Source organism: Pundamilia nyererei, unplaced genomic scaffold, assembly GCF_000239375.1.
Source record: "Pundamilia nyererei isolate P.nyererei 1_Seehausen unplaced genomic scaffold, PunNye1.0 scaffold00196, whole genome shotgun sequence".
Classification (NCBI taxonomy): Eukaryota; Metazoa; Chordata; class Actinopteri; order Cichliformes; family Cichlidae; genus Pundamilia; species Pundamilia nyererei.
In genome coordinates this window covers 1,057,918-1,078,769 of record NW_005187597.1, presented here as the reverse complement: position 1 = coordinate 1,078,769, position 20,852 = coordinate 1,057,918, and the positions used below count along the sequence as shown (strand labels likewise).

At 39.6% G+C, this 20,852-nt stretch overlaps 1 protein-coding gene across 1 annotated transcript; it reads left to right on the top strand.

The window, feature by feature from the left end:
* Positions 1 to 105: 105 nt before the first annotated feature.
* Positions 106 to 20,443, top strand: nhlrc2 (NHL repeat containing 2). The gene is made up of 12 exons (XM_005747396.1): positions 106 to 315; positions 2,593 to 2,745; positions 6,217 to 6,266; positions 8,289 to 8,694; positions 9,334 to 9,455; positions 9,567 to 9,696; positions 11,774 to 11,867; positions 12,183 to 12,414; positions 14,480 to 14,602; positions 14,817 to 15,026; positions 15,260 to 15,473; positions 18,238 to 20,443. Exons 1-12 carry the CDS (start codon positions 153 to 155, stop codon positions 18,498 to 18,500), a joined length of 2,160 nt encoding a protein of 719 aa, XP_005747453.1. The 5' UTR covers positions 106 to 152; the 3' UTR covers positions 18,501 to 20,443.
* The last annotated feature ends 409 nt before the right edge of the window (positions 20,444 to 20,852 follow it).

The following is a 20,852-nucleotide window of genomic DNA, read 5'->3' as shown; positions in this document are numbered from 1 at the left end:
GAACCCTATTTTAGAGGGTATTTAATTCGGATAATTGAAACTGAAACTCTTTTAGAACCCTTATAGTCGATAACATTTTTTGCTATTGTGTCGAAATCCGCGGTATGAATCTCCTCGCTGCTTTACCGAGCTAGCTGGTTGTTGCTTGAAACATGGCGTCCCGGTGCAGCGTCTCTACACTGTTTCCTGTCCAAAGTCAGCTGGATAACGCCTTAGGTGACGCTGCAACACAGCAAGAAAAAGAAGATCTCGTTCAACAATATCTAAAAAAGTTAGACGAGAGAGATGACCTGAAGATACCCGATTTCCAGACAGGTTAGAGCTTTAGCTTAAACACTTCGCCTCTCTTTCGTAGCAGTTTGACTTGAGTTTGCCAACTCTGCTCGTCACTACAGGACTCGGCATGTTCATTCATATATACATTAAGAATGTTGGACAATTGCAGTCTACTTAGGAAGAGCTCTCTTTCCTTTTAAAAGCTAACGTTACAGCACCACACGCTTTGTAACCCTTAAACACAAGTTCTTCATAGTCTGTCAATTAATTAGCTAGCTACCTTATCTATTCCGGAAGAGGAAGAAAAATTACAGGCATTCATGTAATTTAATAATATGTAAAATATGTCAATTTGTCAATGCAGTACTTCACAGTAGGGCTCACTAATATCTTGTAAACCTTCCTTTTCATTCTTGCTATTATCCTTCTGTCACAAATCACCCGAGTCACTCGTCTCCACCCACTCCACCCTATCTTCTTTACCACTCTTGTGCACTGTCCGCTGTTTTGGATGGTTGTCCCAAAGTATTTAAACTCATCCACCTTCACTATCTCGACACCTTACAGATTACAGTGTCGTCTGCAAGTATCATAGTCCATGCCTGACCTCATCTGTTAACCTATCCATCACCACTGTAAACAAGAAGGGGCTCTGAGCCAATCCCTGATGAAACTTTAACCTATATATCTCAACTGCTGCACACTGTTCTTAGACGTACCCTGCGCCACCCTCACAAACTTCTCTGTCACTCTTCACTTTCTCATGTGGCACCATAGTTCCTGTGTTGGCACCCTGTCATATGCTTTCTCTAGATCCACAAGATGGAGTGCATCTGATCTTTTCTGTACTTGAATGGTCAGAAAGCTAAAAATCTTTTTGAGCTTTACCACCATCTCACATATTGATTTAATGTTTTGCAATCTGATTAGCCCTAGTTTACATAAGTGGATAAGTTGTTGGGCATAAGTTGTTAGCCACTGAACATGCAGGGTTCCTTGGTTTTAATAGTCGGAACAGCATCCACTTGTGTTTTATATGCATAAGAGTATAAAAACAATCAAATCCTATTCTATTCTATTCTAAACAAAAAATTAAACAAATGCATTTAACTAAATATTGTATATATTGCCCCCCAATTAATTGCTAATGTAATTAAAGTTTAGTTGTGGGAAACTTAGGTCTGCTGCTGAGGGATGCAGCATATTGACAATATTTCACCACACCAGTAGGTGGTGATCTACTGTTAGAACATCAAATGCTAGAGTCACACAAGGCTCAATGTGAACATAACAAGGTCCCCACAACACGTGCTTCTTTTTTTTTTCTTAATTCAGAATTCATCTAAATTTATCTAATTGGACTCTGTTCTATGCAGTCAGAGATAAAGAAGAAAAGGAGCCTTTAAGCTGCTCCGTACTGTGCTAATCTTTTATGCATGTGATTTTTTTTTTGTTTGTTTTTTTGTTTGTTTCTTTTTGGGGGGGTAGATTCTTATCTGCTGCAGCATACCAACAGCGAGGCATATGATCGGTCCCAAATTCATTCTGCAGCAACAATTCAAACATGCTGTTGGAGTTCTAAAGAATTATCTCATCAACAAGAACAAGGTGTCATGCAGCTTTTTTGCAAAACACTGTGTGGAAGTGCACTTAAGAGATCTAAAAAAGGAGATGAAGTGGAGATTTGTGTAGCCAAAAAAACCCTTTGGGGCTAAACACTGAAAGATAATAAATGTTAACTAGATTCATCACTAAAAAAGCACACATCTATACATAGGTACCCCATTGGCTGATATGATTATGAATCAATGTGATTTGTTTTGTTCTTCTTTCGTACATTTCTTTGAAAGGTTAAGTCTTGAGAAGATTATCAATGGAAAATTTAGGTAGGGGTATTACTCTTTCACTCTGTACTGGATTTTGATAGTCACCATGCTGTAAAGTGTGACAGTAAACTTATCAAATGTGCACGAGTTAAGCGTGACAAATGCTATCAGCCACAATTTAGAGTGCACATGAAAGAAGTGTGAAACAAGCTGATCTAAATCTACAACAAAAACACTTTTTATGGTATTTAACATAACACTTGGGCCACGAGAACTTTCAAGTCACTGCTTTGATCGATCAAACTATCCAACTTTTTCTCCCATGTGACACAAACGCTGTGTCAGGCCCAACCACAGATATGCCTTTTAGGTGTTTTGTGACTATATCCATAGCCCTTCTAGGATGGTAGTGTAAAGCATTTGCCTACACCGTGACTAAACATGATTAAAAAGATGACAACATCATTTTCCACTCTGTGATTTGCTCCAGGCTTAGAGTGGCTGAACACGGAGGGGCCTCTCTCTTTAAACAAGGAACTGGCTGGTAAAGTGGTGCTGCTGGATTTCTTCACTTACTGCTGCATCAACTGCATCCACATCCTTCCTGACCTGCATCAACTAGAGAAAAGACACTCTGTAAAAGGTTTGCACATACTCTACTAACTACGAGGTACTTTCCATACAGCTAATTTAATCAGCTCCAGGAAAATCCTAAAGTAGAAAAACTGTGTATTGTTTAAAAAAAAAACCCTGCTTATCGCTTTCCTTGCTGTCCACATTAAATATAACGTAATGCTTTGCTTGATATTCATTCATTTTTTTCCATCTATCCATCTGCCATCCTGGAAAAGCATGTTTTATCCATCTTTCCTCATTCACGTGTTTGTCTTTTGCCTGTTTGATAGGAAATATATCTGACGTGCGTTCTTGTGCATGATGTTCCCAAGTAAATCTATTTCAGCACATTGCTAAAAAAAAAGAGGCTAAAGTCAGATAGTTCGTGTGAATTTCAACCCTAACCTGCCTTATCAAGAACATCATGTTTGTGAGTGAAATGGCTTGTATCTGTGACAGGCGATGGCAGATTGAAACGAAATGATAAACGTCAAGAATGAAAGCAACAATGAGTGGTTCCCTCCAGTGGCACTCAACCACAAGCTCTGTCATACCCAGTGAAGATTTAAATCAAAAATATTTGGGGCTGGTTTTTAGCACTGTTCTCAAACCAGAAAAGATTGTGCTTTTGTCGGGGGCCTGTTGCCAAACATTATTAAACATCTTTTTTTTTTTTTTTAAAATAATTATGGGAATGTCTATTAATGATGTGCCCTGTGTGGGTCAATAATTCACTCATCCACCCATCCATTTATTTTCTTAACTGCTTATCCAGCTTAGGGTCATTGAGGCTAGAGGCGATCCCACTTGTTATTGGGCTAAAGCCAGGAAACACCCTGTCAGGCAACAGTGCTAACCACTGCCCTCCTGCATGAAGTCCAATGACTCAGTTATGTGTATTCAGAGTTTGCAGTAGCTTATTATTAAGCTCAGATTAGAAAACTTACACTGGTTTAGGGTTGAGATTTATCAACAATAACAATATCGTCTAATGGCTGCGACATATAATGGATGCCACAGCCTCGGGGAAGAAGCTGCTTTTTAGTCTCTTTATGCAGGTTTTGATGGTGCGGTATCTCTTCCCCCAAAGGCAAAGGTGTAAGCAGGTGATGACCTGGGTGTGTTTTCATAACACACTTCATTGATGGATGTTGTCACTTACAGTATAATTTCTTGACATTATCTCATAGATGCTGGAGAAACTGCATTTTTTCATTGCAGTGAGTTTCTCATTGGGCACTGGCAGATCACATGGTGCTCAGCATCATACAGGATAATTCAGTTTCATTGTCTTTAGTGTGTAAAAACAATATGGTTAAAAAAATGCTTATACCATTAGCTTTGACTTGCTACAGGACAGTTTAAAGTATAGAATTTGCTCGTTATTTGGTTACTGTTGAATGGGTGGAAGATCAAGTAAAGCACTGCAGGAATTTATAGTGTATTCTTAAAGTCACACTTCAGCTGCACTGGGCCTCAGTGGAGGTACACGATTTAAATTGGTCCTGTGGTCATGTGTTGTGGAGCAGCATCTCAGGGCCATATTCGTTGGAGCAGGGAAACTGCTTCTTTTCCTTAGGCATGTAGACCCTTATCTCAGCTGTGAAGCGACAGTAGCTAAAAATACTTTCAAGACTCAGTTTAAGTAAGCATAGGTACAGCATACATCTGCCCCTCTGTAGTTTATTGTTTTGTACTTATGCATTCACAATTCCCAAATGCATTAAAATCATGACTGATGGCCTTACATTCTCACATGCAGCTCTGAAGTAATATCTAGAAATGTTCAGGGCTGCAGTAATGTATGAGAACAGTTATATATAGCAACTCCATGTAAAGCATAATCTCTGGCATTCTAATGGCCCTTTAAACAGGCTATCTATAAGTCTTGAGAGGTCTTAAAAAGGATTAAATTAGCTCTTTTTTTCTTGTTATAGGTACAAACTGCAGGGGAGTGCAGACAAAGTGCTGCATACAATAAATAATAGATTCATGGACCTATTGAGAAAGTGCATAAAAGATATCACTGAAAATATAATCAAACTTGTATGATGACAAACAGGCATTACATTTATTTACATTCAAATGTTGTATCATCTGAGGAAGATGTGCCACTTGAAATTCATTTGTGAGTTGAACATTACATAAAAGACACACACACGCAGACTGCAGTGCCACCACACATTATCGTACTTGCCTTATCTCTGGCACCGCTATGGGTACATTCTGTTTGCTGCTGTTGTCACTGAGGTGTGGGAGCCACCCTGTCCAGTCACTCCACAGTCCACCCCGACCCACCCATCGTCACTGCAATCTGTGCCGGCGCTACGCTGCTTGGCAGAGGCCGCGGGTGACGAAATCCGCTGCAGACCGTGTCGAGTTTGAGCGTTGGTGGGGTTCATTTATGAAATGCATTTTTTTTGTGTGTGTGTGTGTGTTAAAAAATATGAACTAATGCAACTGTATAGTTTTTAGATGCTTTGTAATTTGTTGGTTATTAAAGCCCTGAACAGCTCAGGGCTGTCCCTGGAATTAAAATCTAAAGTGAAAAAGCCACATAGAGTTTTATGCTCCATATAGCTGGAACAAGATATCAGAAAACTTGCTGTAGCTTTTAGTTCCCTCAAATCAGTGCCTTATAATGAAATTAAACATGGGATTCACGCCTTTTTAAATAAATAGTGTGTAGTGTTTTGAAAGTGCCTTGTCACTGAAAGTTGCTCTTTTGCTGTTTCTTGTGTAACTCTATTAATGAAAACAAGTCTTTTTTTCCATTTAGAAAGTTGTTTTGCTCTGTGTACAGTTGCATGCAATCAAATTGTAAATAGTAGAAACTGCACAAAATCAAACTTGTTAGAAATCTTTTTTATTTTTTAAAATCTGTGATCACGCTCGATTCCCTGTGAATAAAGCATTTTCAGAGCGACGAGGTAGCTTTGACATTTCTGCCGCTCCGCTCGGGCTCTGTTTACCCAGCGTATTGTCGAGTTTTTGATTTAAGGAATGACAGAAGTACAAAAGTGACTGTTTCGATAGAGAGTTTTACAATGATTGTAAGGAAGGAAGGAAACTAATCAAGATATCTGCTATCTGTGGACTCTTTGGAGACTTTTAGTGCCACAAAAGCATGTGTTTAAAATAACATCACCAGCCTGTTACATTCATAGTTCTAGGCAATTCAGTTGCATAACATTTGAAAGTCTGCAGCCCTTGTACAAAGTCACAAATTATAACCACTTTCTGTCTTTAGCTGTATAATAAGCATAGTGTTTACTTATCTTTGATGATTACTGAGAAATGGCTTTTCCAGAAACCTCACTTAAACCTGCAATGTGTTATGCTTGAGGGTTGGTTGGTTTACATAGAAGGTCTCTTAAATTTTACAGTGGAAAAATCATTGTGCTTAGTGCATCTTTGCATGTACGTTTGTGACATGTGTGTCTTATGCAACACCTTTCTGCCTAAACGCTCACTGTTCGCTGTTTAATCTCTTTTTCAGATGGGTTGGTTATTGTTGGTGTGCACTCTGCCAAATTCCCCAATGAAAAGGTATGTTTTGGGTTTTTTGGAAACTTTTGCTTTTTTTTCTTTAACTTCAAAAGTATCTACATGTATACCGATGAATTTTTACTTTGTTTAAATTACTCCAAGTAAAAAGAGGGCTGTAGGAGCCAGGGTGTTAATTTGAAGTTTTATACCTGTATACAAACAGGAGAATAAGATTTTGGCAGCATATAAAAATTGCAAGAACTTACTTTCTTTATCAATCCCGGACCAGAAACTCTGTTCTTCAGATATTCCTCTTAATATTCTGCTATTGGCTCCCTTTTGTTTTTTTAAATGAAATCTTTTGCCAGCTTGGCAGGGGAATAATCTGTACTCTCCAACTGTGAGGAAATAAATTCTGCTTCATATGCATAGTACTTACCCTACTTTTTATCAAAAACAAACAGGCAGGCAAAGTTTTACAAATTAAAACAACAAAATATCTAGATATTATATGGTTTACAATGATATCTAAGCTCGTGGAAAGTCATTTGTAGCGTTCTGATGCAGAAAAACTGTATATGTAATTTGCTCTACATAGATGGGCTCTGTACCCTGTTATAGTTTGTAATAAGTGGGTAATATCACAGTAATAAGTTGGTAATGGTATAATGGTATCATTGTATTAAACCTCCCAGTTAAAGTGTTGCAATCTTTGCAAGTAACTTAAAGCCAAAATATTTCATATTTGATTACTGCATCCATGTTTGCAATAACTGCATCAATATGCATCAATATGCAATTGGATCATATTTCTTGTTTCTTTATTGGTCTGTGGGGTTTTGCTTCTTCAGTCTTCTCTTCAGGAGGTAAAATGTATTTTCATATGGATTCAAATTTGGATTTTTGACTCCAAAACCCTAAATAATCTCCCGTCGATAATGTGGCCAAATGTATGGATGCATTTCTTTGTAAGTCAGAAGACAAAGTGTTTCTGTAGATGTAGGCAATTACTCTGTTACTACCATCGTGATCATCAGGAGATTCTCGATAAAAATGTGTTAGCTTGTTCCATTAGCGGCCATGTAAACCCAGGGCATGAAACAACCTCAACCATGCTGCACAGATGAGCTTTTATTGTTTAGGATCATGAACAGATGCCTTCTTTCTTCATACTTTCAAGCACTTTCACAGTTGAAATCGCTGTTTCGTAAGTCCAGAAGCCTTTTGTCCCAAACTGTCTCCAACTGACTCTTCTCTGCACATTTTTGCCAGTTTCATTACAGCTAATAAGCAGTTTGTGTTTTGCAGTAAGACCTCTATATTGTTAATCTTCGCCACTTTTCTTTGGCGGTTGTTCATAATGTTATGCACTTTTATTTTATTTATTTTTTTCTTTACTGTTCTCACCATTTGTCTCTGTCATCAGTTGCCCCTGTTTTCCTTGGATGCCTGTTTAAATGCCTGTTGGTCAGTACTTCGGTGGTTTCCGTCTCTTTCAGGACATTCCATATTGCTCCACTGGATGTGCCCGATGTTTTTGAAATGTCTCTTGTAGATTTTCCCACTTTTCTAATCTTTGAAATTATGTGCTTTTCATGAATAGATCTTTATGTTGGTCTAACCTGCTTAACTAAAAATGTAGATGAAATCCAAAGCTTAAACTAAAAGTGGAAATCCAGAGCTTCTTTACAATTAAACCTTTAATCTTCAAAAAATGATGTACGTCATGTTTCAGCATTTCACTCGTTTAAAAATCTGGGTGTTTTGATACAAAATGTGTCAACCTGTGTGTTGTTTAAAATCATTGTAAAGGGCAGTTAGTCTTTTAAAAGATGACTTTCAACTTAACAGCAAAAGCAAACGCTTTACTTATAAAAGGGCTGTCCTGAATACCAGTATTTTGTGCTCCTGTAATTTGGGGGGATAGTTAAATCACTAAGTAAGAGCTTTGTAAAGTTTTTGCTACATGCAGACTTTTCTAAAAGACTTTGAAAGTTTCTGAACTTTTTTGATAAATTCAGGTGGAGCCTTATTGAAGGACAACACTTGAACTCATCACCATTTTTGCACATGTTCTCAAAGGTCCTGGACAACATCCGAAGCGCTGTGCTCCGCTACGACATCTGCCACCCCGTGGTAAACGACAGCGAGGCGAGTCTCTGGCATGAACTGGAGATCTCCTGCTGGCCCACGCTGGTCCTACTTGGACCACGTGGCAACTTGCTCTTCTCCCTGGTGGGTGAGGGCCACCGTGACAGGCTGATGCTTTTCACTGACTGCGCTCTGCGTTATTATGGGGTGCGTGGTCTGCTCAAGGCTCACACAGTGGGAATCAAGCTGTACAAAGACGCCCTGCCACCCAGCATCCTTTCTTTTCCTGGAAAGGTGGCTATAGACAACAGTATTAAAAGGCTTGTCATAGCAGACACAGGACATCACAGAATACTGGTGGTGTCTTCTACTGGAGACCTGCTACATGTCATAGGAGGTAAGAGACTTCACACCAATGCATTTTTAAAACAACAACAACAAATGGGCATGATGTAACGAGCTCCAATTTAAATGGCCATTAAATACAAAAACTATTGTGTTGTAATAAGTGAGATCTGTAAAAGTTCAACAGCAATATTTAGCCAATGATGACATTTTAGCATTATGCAACTGCCTCAACAACCCTCAGAGGAGCCACATGGCAGTTAGGCTGATGTCCCCAGACCAGCAGAGAGGTTGGCAGCAGCAGGGACTTGTACATGCTGGGAACTGGCACTGACCTAGAGTGGACAAATGAGGAGAGAAAATTGAGGATTGGTTTTATTTTTGTGTTGTTGACATCAGCTTTGTGCACGCATATGAAAGGTTTGCCGAGCTGCAGAGCGTGACGTGATTCTGAAGTTTTCTCCTATTTAGTTTCAGCAAAGAAGAAACTTCCTTCTTTGCTGAGACTAAATAGCAATAATTGTCATACGAATAGTCATGAATAAAAATAATTATTCCACTCTGATTCATTTTTAAAAAATTTAATATTGACATGTCTGAATTTTATTATGAAAAATAAATATTTTGAGCTTATTATTACCTTTAAGTGATCGAAAGCTTTATCAGTGCTGGGTTTTTCCTTTTGTCACAGGGCCTGAAAGCGGGAGAAAAGATGGCGACGTGTCTGAAGCTTCCTTTAACTCCCCTCAGGGTGTGGCCATTAAAGGGGACACTGTATACGTGGCTGACACGGAAAACCACTTGATTCGAAAGGTTGTCTTAACAATTTTATTTTTAAAAAGTATTTTTTTCAAGTCCTTGTTGATATTTATCAACCATAATAAATAATAATAATAAACCATCTGTGTCTGCATCTGTTTGTAGATCGACCTGTTAGAGGGAAAAGTCAGCACTCTGGCTGGAGTAGGCACTCAAGGGACAGACAAAGAGGGCGGGGCTATGGGACCACAGCAGCCAATCAGCTCTCCTTGGGATGTGATGCTTGGCACTGCCAGTGAGGAACTTTAATTGCCTTTCTGCCTTGTATGAGTCTTAGAAGATTCACCTTCAAAACAAGCTTTTAGTATTCAGGGCACAAATACACTAGCTGACACATTCGTTTACACTTTTAACAATGTAATATGAAACTTCTATTTCTCCTTAAAGCATCAAATCCTCCTTATCCCTGCCTTTTAATTATTTTCTCTTGAGCATTTATTTATACACTCGATTATTAATAGCTTATTAATTTCATACAATACTTTTATTTTTAAATTCAAGTGGGAATCTTTTTTCTTTTAAACTCTTTGGTGAATATCTTGTTGTCATGAAGCGTCATTAATGTGGAATTTAGATTAATAATCAGTCAGCTCAGACTCTCATATACACTTTTTATTCCACATTGATTATCCATTTTTCTTCACCCTAGGAGAAAAATACAAGTCAGTTTGTTTATCTATTTGCTCTCCTTGTGATTTAAAAATGTGACAAACTAAATTTGTTACTTTGTTTGTTACTTTGTTACCAGCAGACTGATTTAATTAATTATTTTTTTCTTGAACATTAAACACCTCTTGTAAGATCTTGCGGTTGCATTTGAAGGAAACTGTCCCCATAAATTGTGTCCTTCAGTAAAAGAAACAAAGAATGAAACTGTATGTCTGGACAGAGGTGTTTATTTTGCCTCTGGCAAGCGCTGTTCTCAACGCTTCATAATGTAGAGGTATGTGTTTGTGTGATTTATACAAATCTTCTTAATTGAAAGTGTTAAGCATAGAAGATTTCAGGGCTACCGCAGTTAATTTTTTGCCTCAGGTTGATTTACGCCACAGCCAGCTGGTTTTAAGCTGGTCTCAGAACCTTTAACTTCAGTACACCCTGACTAATACATTTAAAATTTAAAGCAGTCTTTTAATATTAAAATAATTTCCATAAAAATGAGCCATTCGGCACTTCTATAAGTACCAAATGGCTCAATTTTGCAAGTACTCTCTGTCTGTGCTAACATCCCTGGGAAAGGTATGCATTTACCATGGTAAACAGGAAGTGGAGGGCTGGGTGCTTGAAGAAAATACTATGAAGGAAGCAAAAATAAAACAAAGATTTCTTTGCTTGGACCTAGAAAGATGGGGAACTGTTACTCAAAGCAACACACAGAAGGTGTTCATGGCAGCAGAAAACAGATTGGGACTCATGGAAAAGCAAATACATCAACCCAGAGTGATATGAAGAGCGTTATCAATTACATGGGAGAGGCATATTCAAAAGATGAAATTAAGTAAATGTGTGTGTTTAATATTTTGGCTTCATTGACCCAGTCAGAAAGCAAAGATGTTTTCAGGTTCTGCCTGTTCTGACTAAATCTCTCCTTAAACACCACCCGTATGGTTTAAACAGTGAGTGTTTAAAAAAAAACAAAAACTCTTATTAGTATGGATGTACCCTGACATTGTCTTCTGAGAGAACGTCCAAACACACATCCACATATTCATGATTTATTCAAGATGTGGATGAATAAATTATTCAACCAAATCAAGAGGATCCCACACCTTTTGAACTATAAAGTGCTAGACTGGCTTTGAGTCAAGTATGTATCCCTGACAGTCCACCCGTTTTGATCAAGAAAGGCTGAACTTTGCCCCGCATTAAAAATACAACAGAGATCGTGCATGTCTGTAAGGCTTGTGCGTTCATCACAGTGGCAGTATTGTATCTGCTGAGTGCATATGGCCTTTGTCAGAGAGGCTGCTGTGTGTCTTAAACCTGCACGGCTCCATATTTTGACTCAGTTCTGATGCTGAGCAATCAGCAGATCGGGAGAGGGGGAGTTTGCAAAAATAATTTTGCTGCCTGAAAAAAAAAAAATCTATTTCTTACTTTTACTTTGGAAAAAACACATTTTGTCCTTGTGCTTGAGCAGACTGTAGTCCCAAACACAGCTCAAGAACATAGCTCAACAACGAAGGACAAATATCACAGTAGTTGTTGAATGATACTGAGGCTGACTGGTAGATGGCCAAGAGCACTGACACCAGTTCCTGCTCCCATATTTATCCTGTGGGGTTTTTTGTGCGTTTTATTTTCATGTGTAGGCGGCGATGAAGACAACGTGCTGTGGATAGCCATGGCAGGGACTCACCAGATCTGGGCTTTGTTCCTAGCTGATGGAAAACTGCCCAAAGGAAGGTGAGAGACCAGTACATTACTGCCATGGCCGCTTCGAAACATATTCTGATAATATAATGACATGGTTGTAATTCTCCTTTTAAAACTGTGAAAATGGATTCCTCATCTTGTGTGTCTTCTGTGGTCGGAAGTTTCACAGGAGGTCACATTATGTAATAATCTTTTTTTAATTACTGCAAATAAACAGGAGATAAAATCTCAGTCTTGTTTTTATTAAAAAAAAACAAAAAACAAACAGATTTTCTCCTTTTTGGAACTCTGTGCATCAGGAAGTGCATTCTAGTATTTAATGACATTGTCTTGTCATTTGAACAGCGAGTCCAAGGCAGGGATTTGTGTGCGATGGGCGGGCAGCGGCAACGAAGAGAACCGGAACAACGCCTACCCTCACAAGGCAGGCTTTGCCCAGCCTTCAGGCCTGGCTTTAGCCCCAGAGGAGCCCTGGAGCTGCATGTATGTGGCCGATAGCGAAAGCAGCACCATCCGAACGCTGGCGCTGAAGGATGGAGCCGTCAAGTTGCTGGTCGGAGGAGAGAGAGACCCACTTGTGGGTGTACAGTAAATGGGGGAAGAATGAATTAATAGTGTAAAAAAAAGCTTTATTTACCATTCATCATCATCTTCCCTCTGCTAGATACCTTTTCAAGTATCCTTATTTCCAGTTATAATGCTCATGTGGTTTGAAACAAACAGTTACAGCATCTCTTAATGAAGTTTCACAGACCAGCATGATATAGTGCACATAATTTATCAACTTGTTGTTTGCCATATTGTCCATTTTTATTGCTACTTTAAAAGGTGAACTTCTTATAGAAAGAAAAAGCCAGGGCAGATGAACTAGTGGAGACAAATTAAAAGTCCATTTCCGAAGCAGACTGTAGGAGCAGAATAACCTTGTGCGGCACTTTCAATGATGATGTGTCCTGTGCTTGGCTCTGTCACCATACATCAACGCAAAACACACAGTGTAAAACCTGCACATTAGTCTGCCACATTTCCAGCCACACAAAACATTAGGACAATTATGAAGGAAAATGTTGCACAAATATGAATCATTGTTAGGCACTCACGCAGAGTTTAGGGCTATTTTTGTATGCATAAAAATATGTTTTTTTTTCCTTTAAAGAGAAACAAGTAAACACAGACCCTCTTGTTTGTTGCTAAAGGAAAGCCTGAAAAACAATGTTGGTGCATACCTTCATGCCCTTACAGCAGCTCTGCTGTAGTTTCTTTGTCTTGCCGCACTGGTGTATTTTTGGAAAGTCACAAGCTTGTAAGTCCCCATGAGAGCAGGAAGTAATTAACTAGAGAGTCATATACAGTTTATTTAACATGGTGAAGAGCCGGGAGAAACTATTAGCTGCCCACAGATGTTTAAGGAGTTGATCTAGAACAGCCAAACAGTATTGAAGCTGAGGTGGCGTCCTCTCATGTTTGCACTTTTACAGTAATATCAGTTGTCAAATTGAGCTAAAGCAGAGATGTCAGACTCATTTTACACTGTGGACACATAAAGAGTAAGTCACCGTGCAGAGATTTAACTGCACCTTTAATCCTGGACATATCTTAATATAATAACAGACAGTATGACAAAAAACAGTGTTGTTGTTTTTTTTTGTTTTTTTACATGAGAGAGAAACACTGATGTAGTATGTGAAAGAAATCTGTCAGTGCAACTCTTAAATTGTCTTTTTTTTTACTGTGGATCTGTTGTGAAAAAATACATATATTTCTACAGTAGATGGTGGGAAAACGGGAACAACTTTATTCACACTCGAGGATAATTCTGCATCCTTGGCAACCATTCTTCTGATTACTGTCGTCTTGCCACATGCAACAAAATACTGATTTCCATTTTCAGGGGGTAGAGGATGAAGCTGCACGTAGCTGGATCTAGCTAGTTTAATTAACAGTGACTGAAGATTGCGTTTTTTCCCCATTTCAGTCTAGGTTGTCTGCATTGCAAATTCTCAAGTCTGGGAGGTGAATTCATGGTGCACAACCCCTTTAATGTTGAGAACATCTACGAGCATGCTCCAGGTCCTCCAGCTCCTTTTTGAACTCGACCAAATTCTGTTTACCTCGTTCTTCAGCTGAAGTCTGGTCTGGGTTGCTGAGATGTTTCAAGCTCACACTTGTGCAGTTAGATAATGGATTGAAACCTATTGGCTTTCACTCAGTGGATTTTACATTTCCAAGGATTTGTTGTTGTAAACACCTTGTAGCTGTTTAGTCAGCGAGCCAGGAGAATCATGAGACTTTGAAGATTGTTATCATGGTCCTTTTCTGTTGCTCTTGTTATTTACAGAGCTGATACAAAATTATCACCAATTTATCGAAATGTTATCACAGCTTCTTACAAATTGGTTGTTGATGGGATTATCTGTTTGGTCATGCTAGTTTCAAATGAATCATGGCACACACAAAAAACTAAAATGATTTATCTCACAGTCTTAATCTTTTTATGTATAAAATTCATCATTCATAAGATAGAAAAGGCTTCGGCTTTCTTCAGTTTCCTGTCTTCTTTTCAATGCAGTTAAGGGTGTTTTGTAATTTTAGTCGATAATATGTTTTTTTCTCTAACCAGTGTTTTGTATTGTTCAAAACAGAACCTTTTTGCTTTTGGGGATGTGGACGGGAAAGGGGTGGATGCCAAACTCCAGCATCCGCTCGGTGTTGCCTGGGCTTCTGAACAAAACTTGCTCTATGTAGCCGACTCCTACAACCACAAGGTAACAGATGATTGTCACAAGGCTGCATTTTAAAGATGTACTGTGCAAATTTAACACTTATGTTCTGTAATGAGTTCCTTGAAGTGACTGAGTTCATGCCAAAGTGGTTAAAACTCCTTTTGAATTCCAGGAAGGAAATTTTTTTTTTTGATAACCAACATCTTGCTTGTTTGTTTTTGTGTGTATGTGTGTGTGTGCCTGTGATTCTCCTCAGATCAAGGTGGTGGATCCAAAAACAAAGCAGTGTAGCACATTAGCAGGAACAGGAGATGCTGGAGATACTCTGGGTCCAGAGTTTAACAAATCCTGCTTCAATGAACCCGGAGGAATCTGTGTCGGTGACGGCGGAAAACTGCTTTACGTGGCCGATACCAACAACCACCAAGTCAAAGTGCTGGACCTGACCTCCGAGACTGTCTCGCTGGTGAGTGCGTTGCCTGTGTGTGTGTGCGTGTGTGTGTGTATTTAGGAAAAGTGTGGTTCCAACCTTGAGAAAGTGCTATGCATTTTGTACACGTTTGTGTAATTAATCTGTCCTAAAAGCTTCTGCGCTAGAAGAGATTGAATTAAAAGTGACAAAGACAGGACACTGTAAGTTAGGGTAGCTTTCTCCTTGCTTTTGTTTAATCCAAACACCCAAATCTCTCTTTTATCCAGCTCCCCATCTCCCGCGAGTGCACAGACTCGGTACCTACAAAGCCCTCGGGTCCGACCAAAGCCCCCACGCTGCCTAAATCAGCTGCCAGGAAAGAAATGCCGCCAGTAGCGGTGACTGCGGGCCAGACTGTCATCATGTCTGTCACACTGTCACTTCCAGAAGGGACCAAACTCACTGAAGAGGCGCCCAGCTGCTGGGCACTCTCAGCAGAGGGTGAGACAAAGTTCAGTCACTGTTACATGAAGTATCATGCATGTAAATGTTCTGAGCATGTTTAGCCTTCATGCCCATGAAAGGTGTCTTGACCATCATTGACACCTCATCCTGTCACTGATGTTACATCCATGAGCTTCTGCCACACAGCTGCACATGTTCACAGGGACACACTTGGAATTTTAAGCAAAGTTTTGCACGAAAAGTTTTTGATTTTGAGATAATGTTGACAAAATTCGACTTCTCAGTTTCAACTAAAGAGCACTTATAAACACTCATTTATATAATGCTTCTTTAGTAAGTACTGTACATCCACAGTCAGTTTAGAATCCCCAGTTAACCTGTTGTGCATGTTTTTGGACTGTGGGGAAAAAGCTGGAGAAATGCAGGCAGGCTCCGGGAAAACATGCGAACTCCAAGCACCAAAGACCCCAGCATCACTGGAGATTTGAACCAGGAAGCTTCTTGCTGTGCGGGAAAAGTGCTAACCACTGCATATAAAAAATAAGTAATTCTTCTGTGACTTGATTGAGAACCTTCAGCTCACTTTAAAGCAAAAACCTCTCGAAGCTGATTGACTGTATTACGTAGTTATTTGGTAAAATTACATGATGCTGTGACACAGAAATTAGGCTTTTTTTGTTGTTATTATTACTGTAATTTCTAAGCTAGTTAGTCAGACATGCTGTATTTCCATTGTGTTGCTGGGCCAGACTAATGCAAGTTAATTATTTTGTTGCGTGTTGGCTGAAGAAAAGCACTAAAGCAGCAGCCTACAGACGTCACTGTAAACCCGAGGACTGACAGATCTGCCGCTTTGATTGGACTTTTTTTCCCGTTCAGGTGAGAGGTTAATTGAATTCTAAAACCCCAGCAGTGTTTGGCAAAGACTTCACAAATATCTGCTGGGAACCAGAAGTGGAAGGATTTAGGTGGCAGAACAGTGAGGAGGCAGCTTACAGCAGCTGCTTTGTATAACAGCTTGTTTGAAAAAAAAAAAATGCATGCTTTTCCTCAAGTTATTTCTCTGTTCGTCAGGGTAACCAACCAGAGTCAGGGCTGCAGCATAAACGTCCTCCCTGTGCTTAGAATGAGTGCGTTGTGGAGTGAAGCCTCTAATTCTCTCCTACAAAACTTTATTTTGGTCTCTGATCTGTCAAAAAGTGAAGGATGCTTAACCTGCCTGCACATCGTTTTCACCGTTCAACAAGCAGATTCTCACTCTGCCAGCCCACACCTGGAATTTATAGTTCACAGCTAAAACAAAGACAAATACTTAAATCACTCAAAGCTCTTTTAAACCACCAGCGAGGAGGTACGAGGCGTGGATGGCTTAATTTATGATTTTATATTCTAAAGAGGTTTAGTCTAATTCTCTCAGATTGTAGTGTTGACCGTAGGATTGATTGATATGTGATTTGTTTTTGTTTTTTTAATGTGAGGTGATGTTAGTGACAGTTGTGGTCTGTTCATTACGTTTGCACCTAAAGTGTTTCCATCATCCTGAGCGCTGCAGCATGAAATCCTCGATAACGGCAGGCTATTTTTAGAGCATTTCGATAAGACGACATGCCTTGGTTCACATAATTAGCTACCAGGCTATGTTACGTGATCCCCCGCTGTCCCATTATACCCAGTCTAGACTTATGCTGATCAGATCAGAGCAGAGGCAGGGATTTTAATGGATCAACTTAGAAGTGCACGCCAGATCTAAATTGTTTTTTTAGTGGCTTTTTAGAAATGGCTTCCCTGGGACCCAGCGTTAGACATCAGCTTCATTAATCTCGGCTGGCTTGGGTTCTGTGGTCTCTGTGGCGTGATATTTTCTCACCGCTGACGCTCCGGTGATTCTTTTCGACTTTCATTTATCTTTCAGTGGTCGTGTCGCTTCAGATGTGTACTTGTGTCTAAAAATATTCCCTGTGTTTCAGAAAATGAATGTCTTCAACCACTCTTTATTTGATTTAGTAAGGGTATGTGAGTTTGGCCTAATATTTCAGAGGGACTGTTTTACTGTGCAGGCTTGAGTCAGCCCTAGCACTCTGGCTGCACCGCGCTACGTTCAGCAATAAATCGAGATGCCAGCCAGCTATTCTCATTCAAAGCCATCTGTTCTTTCAAAACATGGATGAACTAAGGCGGACACGTGACCAAACCAGGGATTGAGCTTAGTTTATGTCATTCTTGAAGTGGATCTGTGGGTTCATCGTGGACAGCCCACAATATTCAGTGTGCCTGACAAGTAAACTTCACTGTCTGTCACTATACAGGAGTTTAACCACACTTTTAATCCTGAATATGTCTTTATACCCGAAAAAGATTGTATGCGAGTATAAAAAAGTCTTGTTTTTCTTTTTGACATGATAGAGAAACGCTGATGATGAAAAGTCCAAAATTTATGGCCGCCTTCATATTTCCCAAAGCAAAGTCCAGATTAGTCCTTGCCCGGCCAATTCTGGACACAATACTGGAATTCTGAGAGTGTCCTAGACTTTGGAAGCATATCCTTACAGAGTTGAGATAGAACTACCAATCAGACTGGTATCTGGAAAGGTTCCTGAGCAGTGCTAGGGTGCGCTAAGCCGCTGGGGGAGACTGTGCAGAGTGCTGCAACAATGCTTAACTGGGTGCTTCATCTCAAAGTAACATTGAGGTTAATGCCTGGCCTGAGTTTACCAGTTTACCAGCAAGGCATGTACACTGTACATAAAAGTTGGACGTCCTTTGACATCACTTCCTGTTTTGTTTTTTGTTTTTTTTAAAGGTAACGAGTGGCTGCTAGACCATCAGGTGCTTACTGGTTCCATTAAGGATCTCTCACAGCCCCTCTGCATCTCAGCCAAACTTCCAGTCGTTATGAAGGAATCAAACGGCAGTCCAAGCCTCACGTTGGCCGTATGGGCGTACTACTGTAGGGAAGCAGGTAAAGCCTGCATGATGAAAGCGGCTTCATTCTCCCAGCCTCTTCAAATAAACGCCAGTTCTGGAGAGGGAGAGGTCATCGTGGAGTTGACTCATGCCTTCTGAAGCCGCCTACATGTCTTAGTTAAAATAGCCTTCGAGTCCACACTTTGTGTTGCGTTGAGACCTCAGCTTAATCGCTCTTGTGGCCTGCTCATGCTTCTGAAAGCAGGAAGGAACGATTGTTTCTGACAGAGCTCTCACTGTGATGAAAAAAGGCGATTTGAGTGAACTTGATTTTCTTAGATACTCGGATGTCTCTTCACATATAACACATTAGCTCGGTAATGTTCTCGACTGTGTGCGACGGCTATTAAAGGAGTGCAGATAGACACCCGCAGATATACTATATATTATATTTATGTAGTGAGCTCTCATGACGACAGGTTGCATTGCTAATATGTGGGGGTTTTGCCAAGTTGTTTATCAAAACTAAAAGAATAAGGAAACTTCTTAAAGTTATTTAATGAGAAACTATGAATATCTAATTTATCGTAGCACTGCTGGTGTGATTGATGGGCAGATAAATAAAGAGATTTTCATCCGTTCTCTTATCTTCTGGAAAATCTAAAGTTCTTTCAGGTGTTAAAAACAAAGTAAAAACTAAAACTTCAGCTGTATAGTTTCACTTTAATTGAGGAAGGAGGATTTGAAGTGATTATTATTATGAATATTATTATTATAAGCCGATAAGTAATAAAATAAGTAGAATTTCTTTAAATGGAGACTTTATATGAATCAGCTTTTCAATGCTAATATCGAGTTCCAGCCAGTGTCTTCATAAAAAAAGGATATTTGAATTATGTAAGGCTTTCATAGGGATTATTAGGTTAGGATAAAAATCTATATGTTTCATTTAATCTCAGCCCAGCAGAGGAGGTAGTTAGCAGGAGAGGACAGATGTGTGACGCTTAAGTCTTTATGCAGTTGGGGGTTTATTGAACGTGTCCATGCAGAGACTCTCATTTCTCGTTATCATTATAATGTTAAAGTTGTGCAGCGCCGCGGTATAAACGTTTTCACTTTCCTCCTTTAAATGCTGTATTACCGCAGATCAGCGCGGGGTTGGTTTGGTCACATCAGCTTGGAAAGGTGCCCGCCGATCGAGCTCCCATCCCGCGTGCATTTGTTTACACGTGTGGCAGCAGACTGATTCTTCTTAAGCCGTTTACACTGTTCTCTCGTAGCCCGAAAGCTTTCCGATTGCGATTATTCACAGCGCACCAGAAGCTGTTTTGATTCCGAACCACCTGTTATTTTGAGTAATGAGTAAAGTGCCTGTTTTCGAGGAGGGGGAAGCAGCCGAGGACACTGACATGACTGCCGCCTGTTCCCGCACGCTGAAACCAAAGTCTCATTAAATTCTCTCCATCAAGCATTTATACACTTCATCTCAGCTTCACAAAGGGAACATTATATGAAAGGAATGCTAATAATGATCCGCTCGATCACGTTGTGTAATGCGATATGATAATGTGGAAGTTGTTTTGTCATTTTGCCTTTATTGGTTTACTAAGTTATGAGTTGTTGTGATTATCGTTGCTGTCATCATGTCTCATAACCTAATTGTGTTCGTCAGCCTGCTCTTATTTGGTTTGGCTCACTCAGCCCAAGTGCCTTGGAAAGGATTGCATGGATGGTGTACATTCATGGCACTTTAACCGTATTAGAAGCAATATTGTTTTGTTTTTCCTTTCTCTTTTTTTCAACTCCCACAAGTTATTTATTTCCAGCGAACTGCAGTTGTTGTACTTTCTCGGCTCTCTTATCCCTCTGGCACTTTTTAATGAGCACTAATAACCTTTGGGTGGCTGTCGGTGGGCATTAAGCTCCTGATATTGTTTTGTAACTCTCACTTGATTTTGTTTTTTTTCTTCATTTCTGACTTCTCAGACACATTTTGGCATGCTTTTGTCTTCAGGGGCACCTTGTTAATACTTTGGCTTCTCCGTGTTGGACTTCAATATGCAGCACAGTGAGGAAAAACTAATAAAACTTATTTTATCTAGTCTGGTTTGTGTGCCGTTCTTTTCATTTCCTGGTATTTGAGAATCAGTTTGTTTTGCGTAATTCCAACCAATACATTAATAAGCTGGTGCTGAAGCTCTTTTATATGAGATGCTATCAAAAGCATCACTAATGAGCACACTCGTTACATAAAAATGTAAAAATGCCAGTTTATTTCTGAGCTGGCCTCATACGCAGACCTCCTGTTTGACGCATAGTTAATATCTTTCATTTTTCTCATGCCTGTTACAAAGAAAGAGCCATCTTTCTTTTTTTTTTACTCTAGTTTTGGTCATTAACATAGTTATAAACAGACAGCTTACAGAAGCAGTGTCTCGTGTTTACAATGAAGTTACAGAAAAACAGTTTTGTGTGTATTTCCTAGTCAATTAACGAGTCCTGGAACAAGAA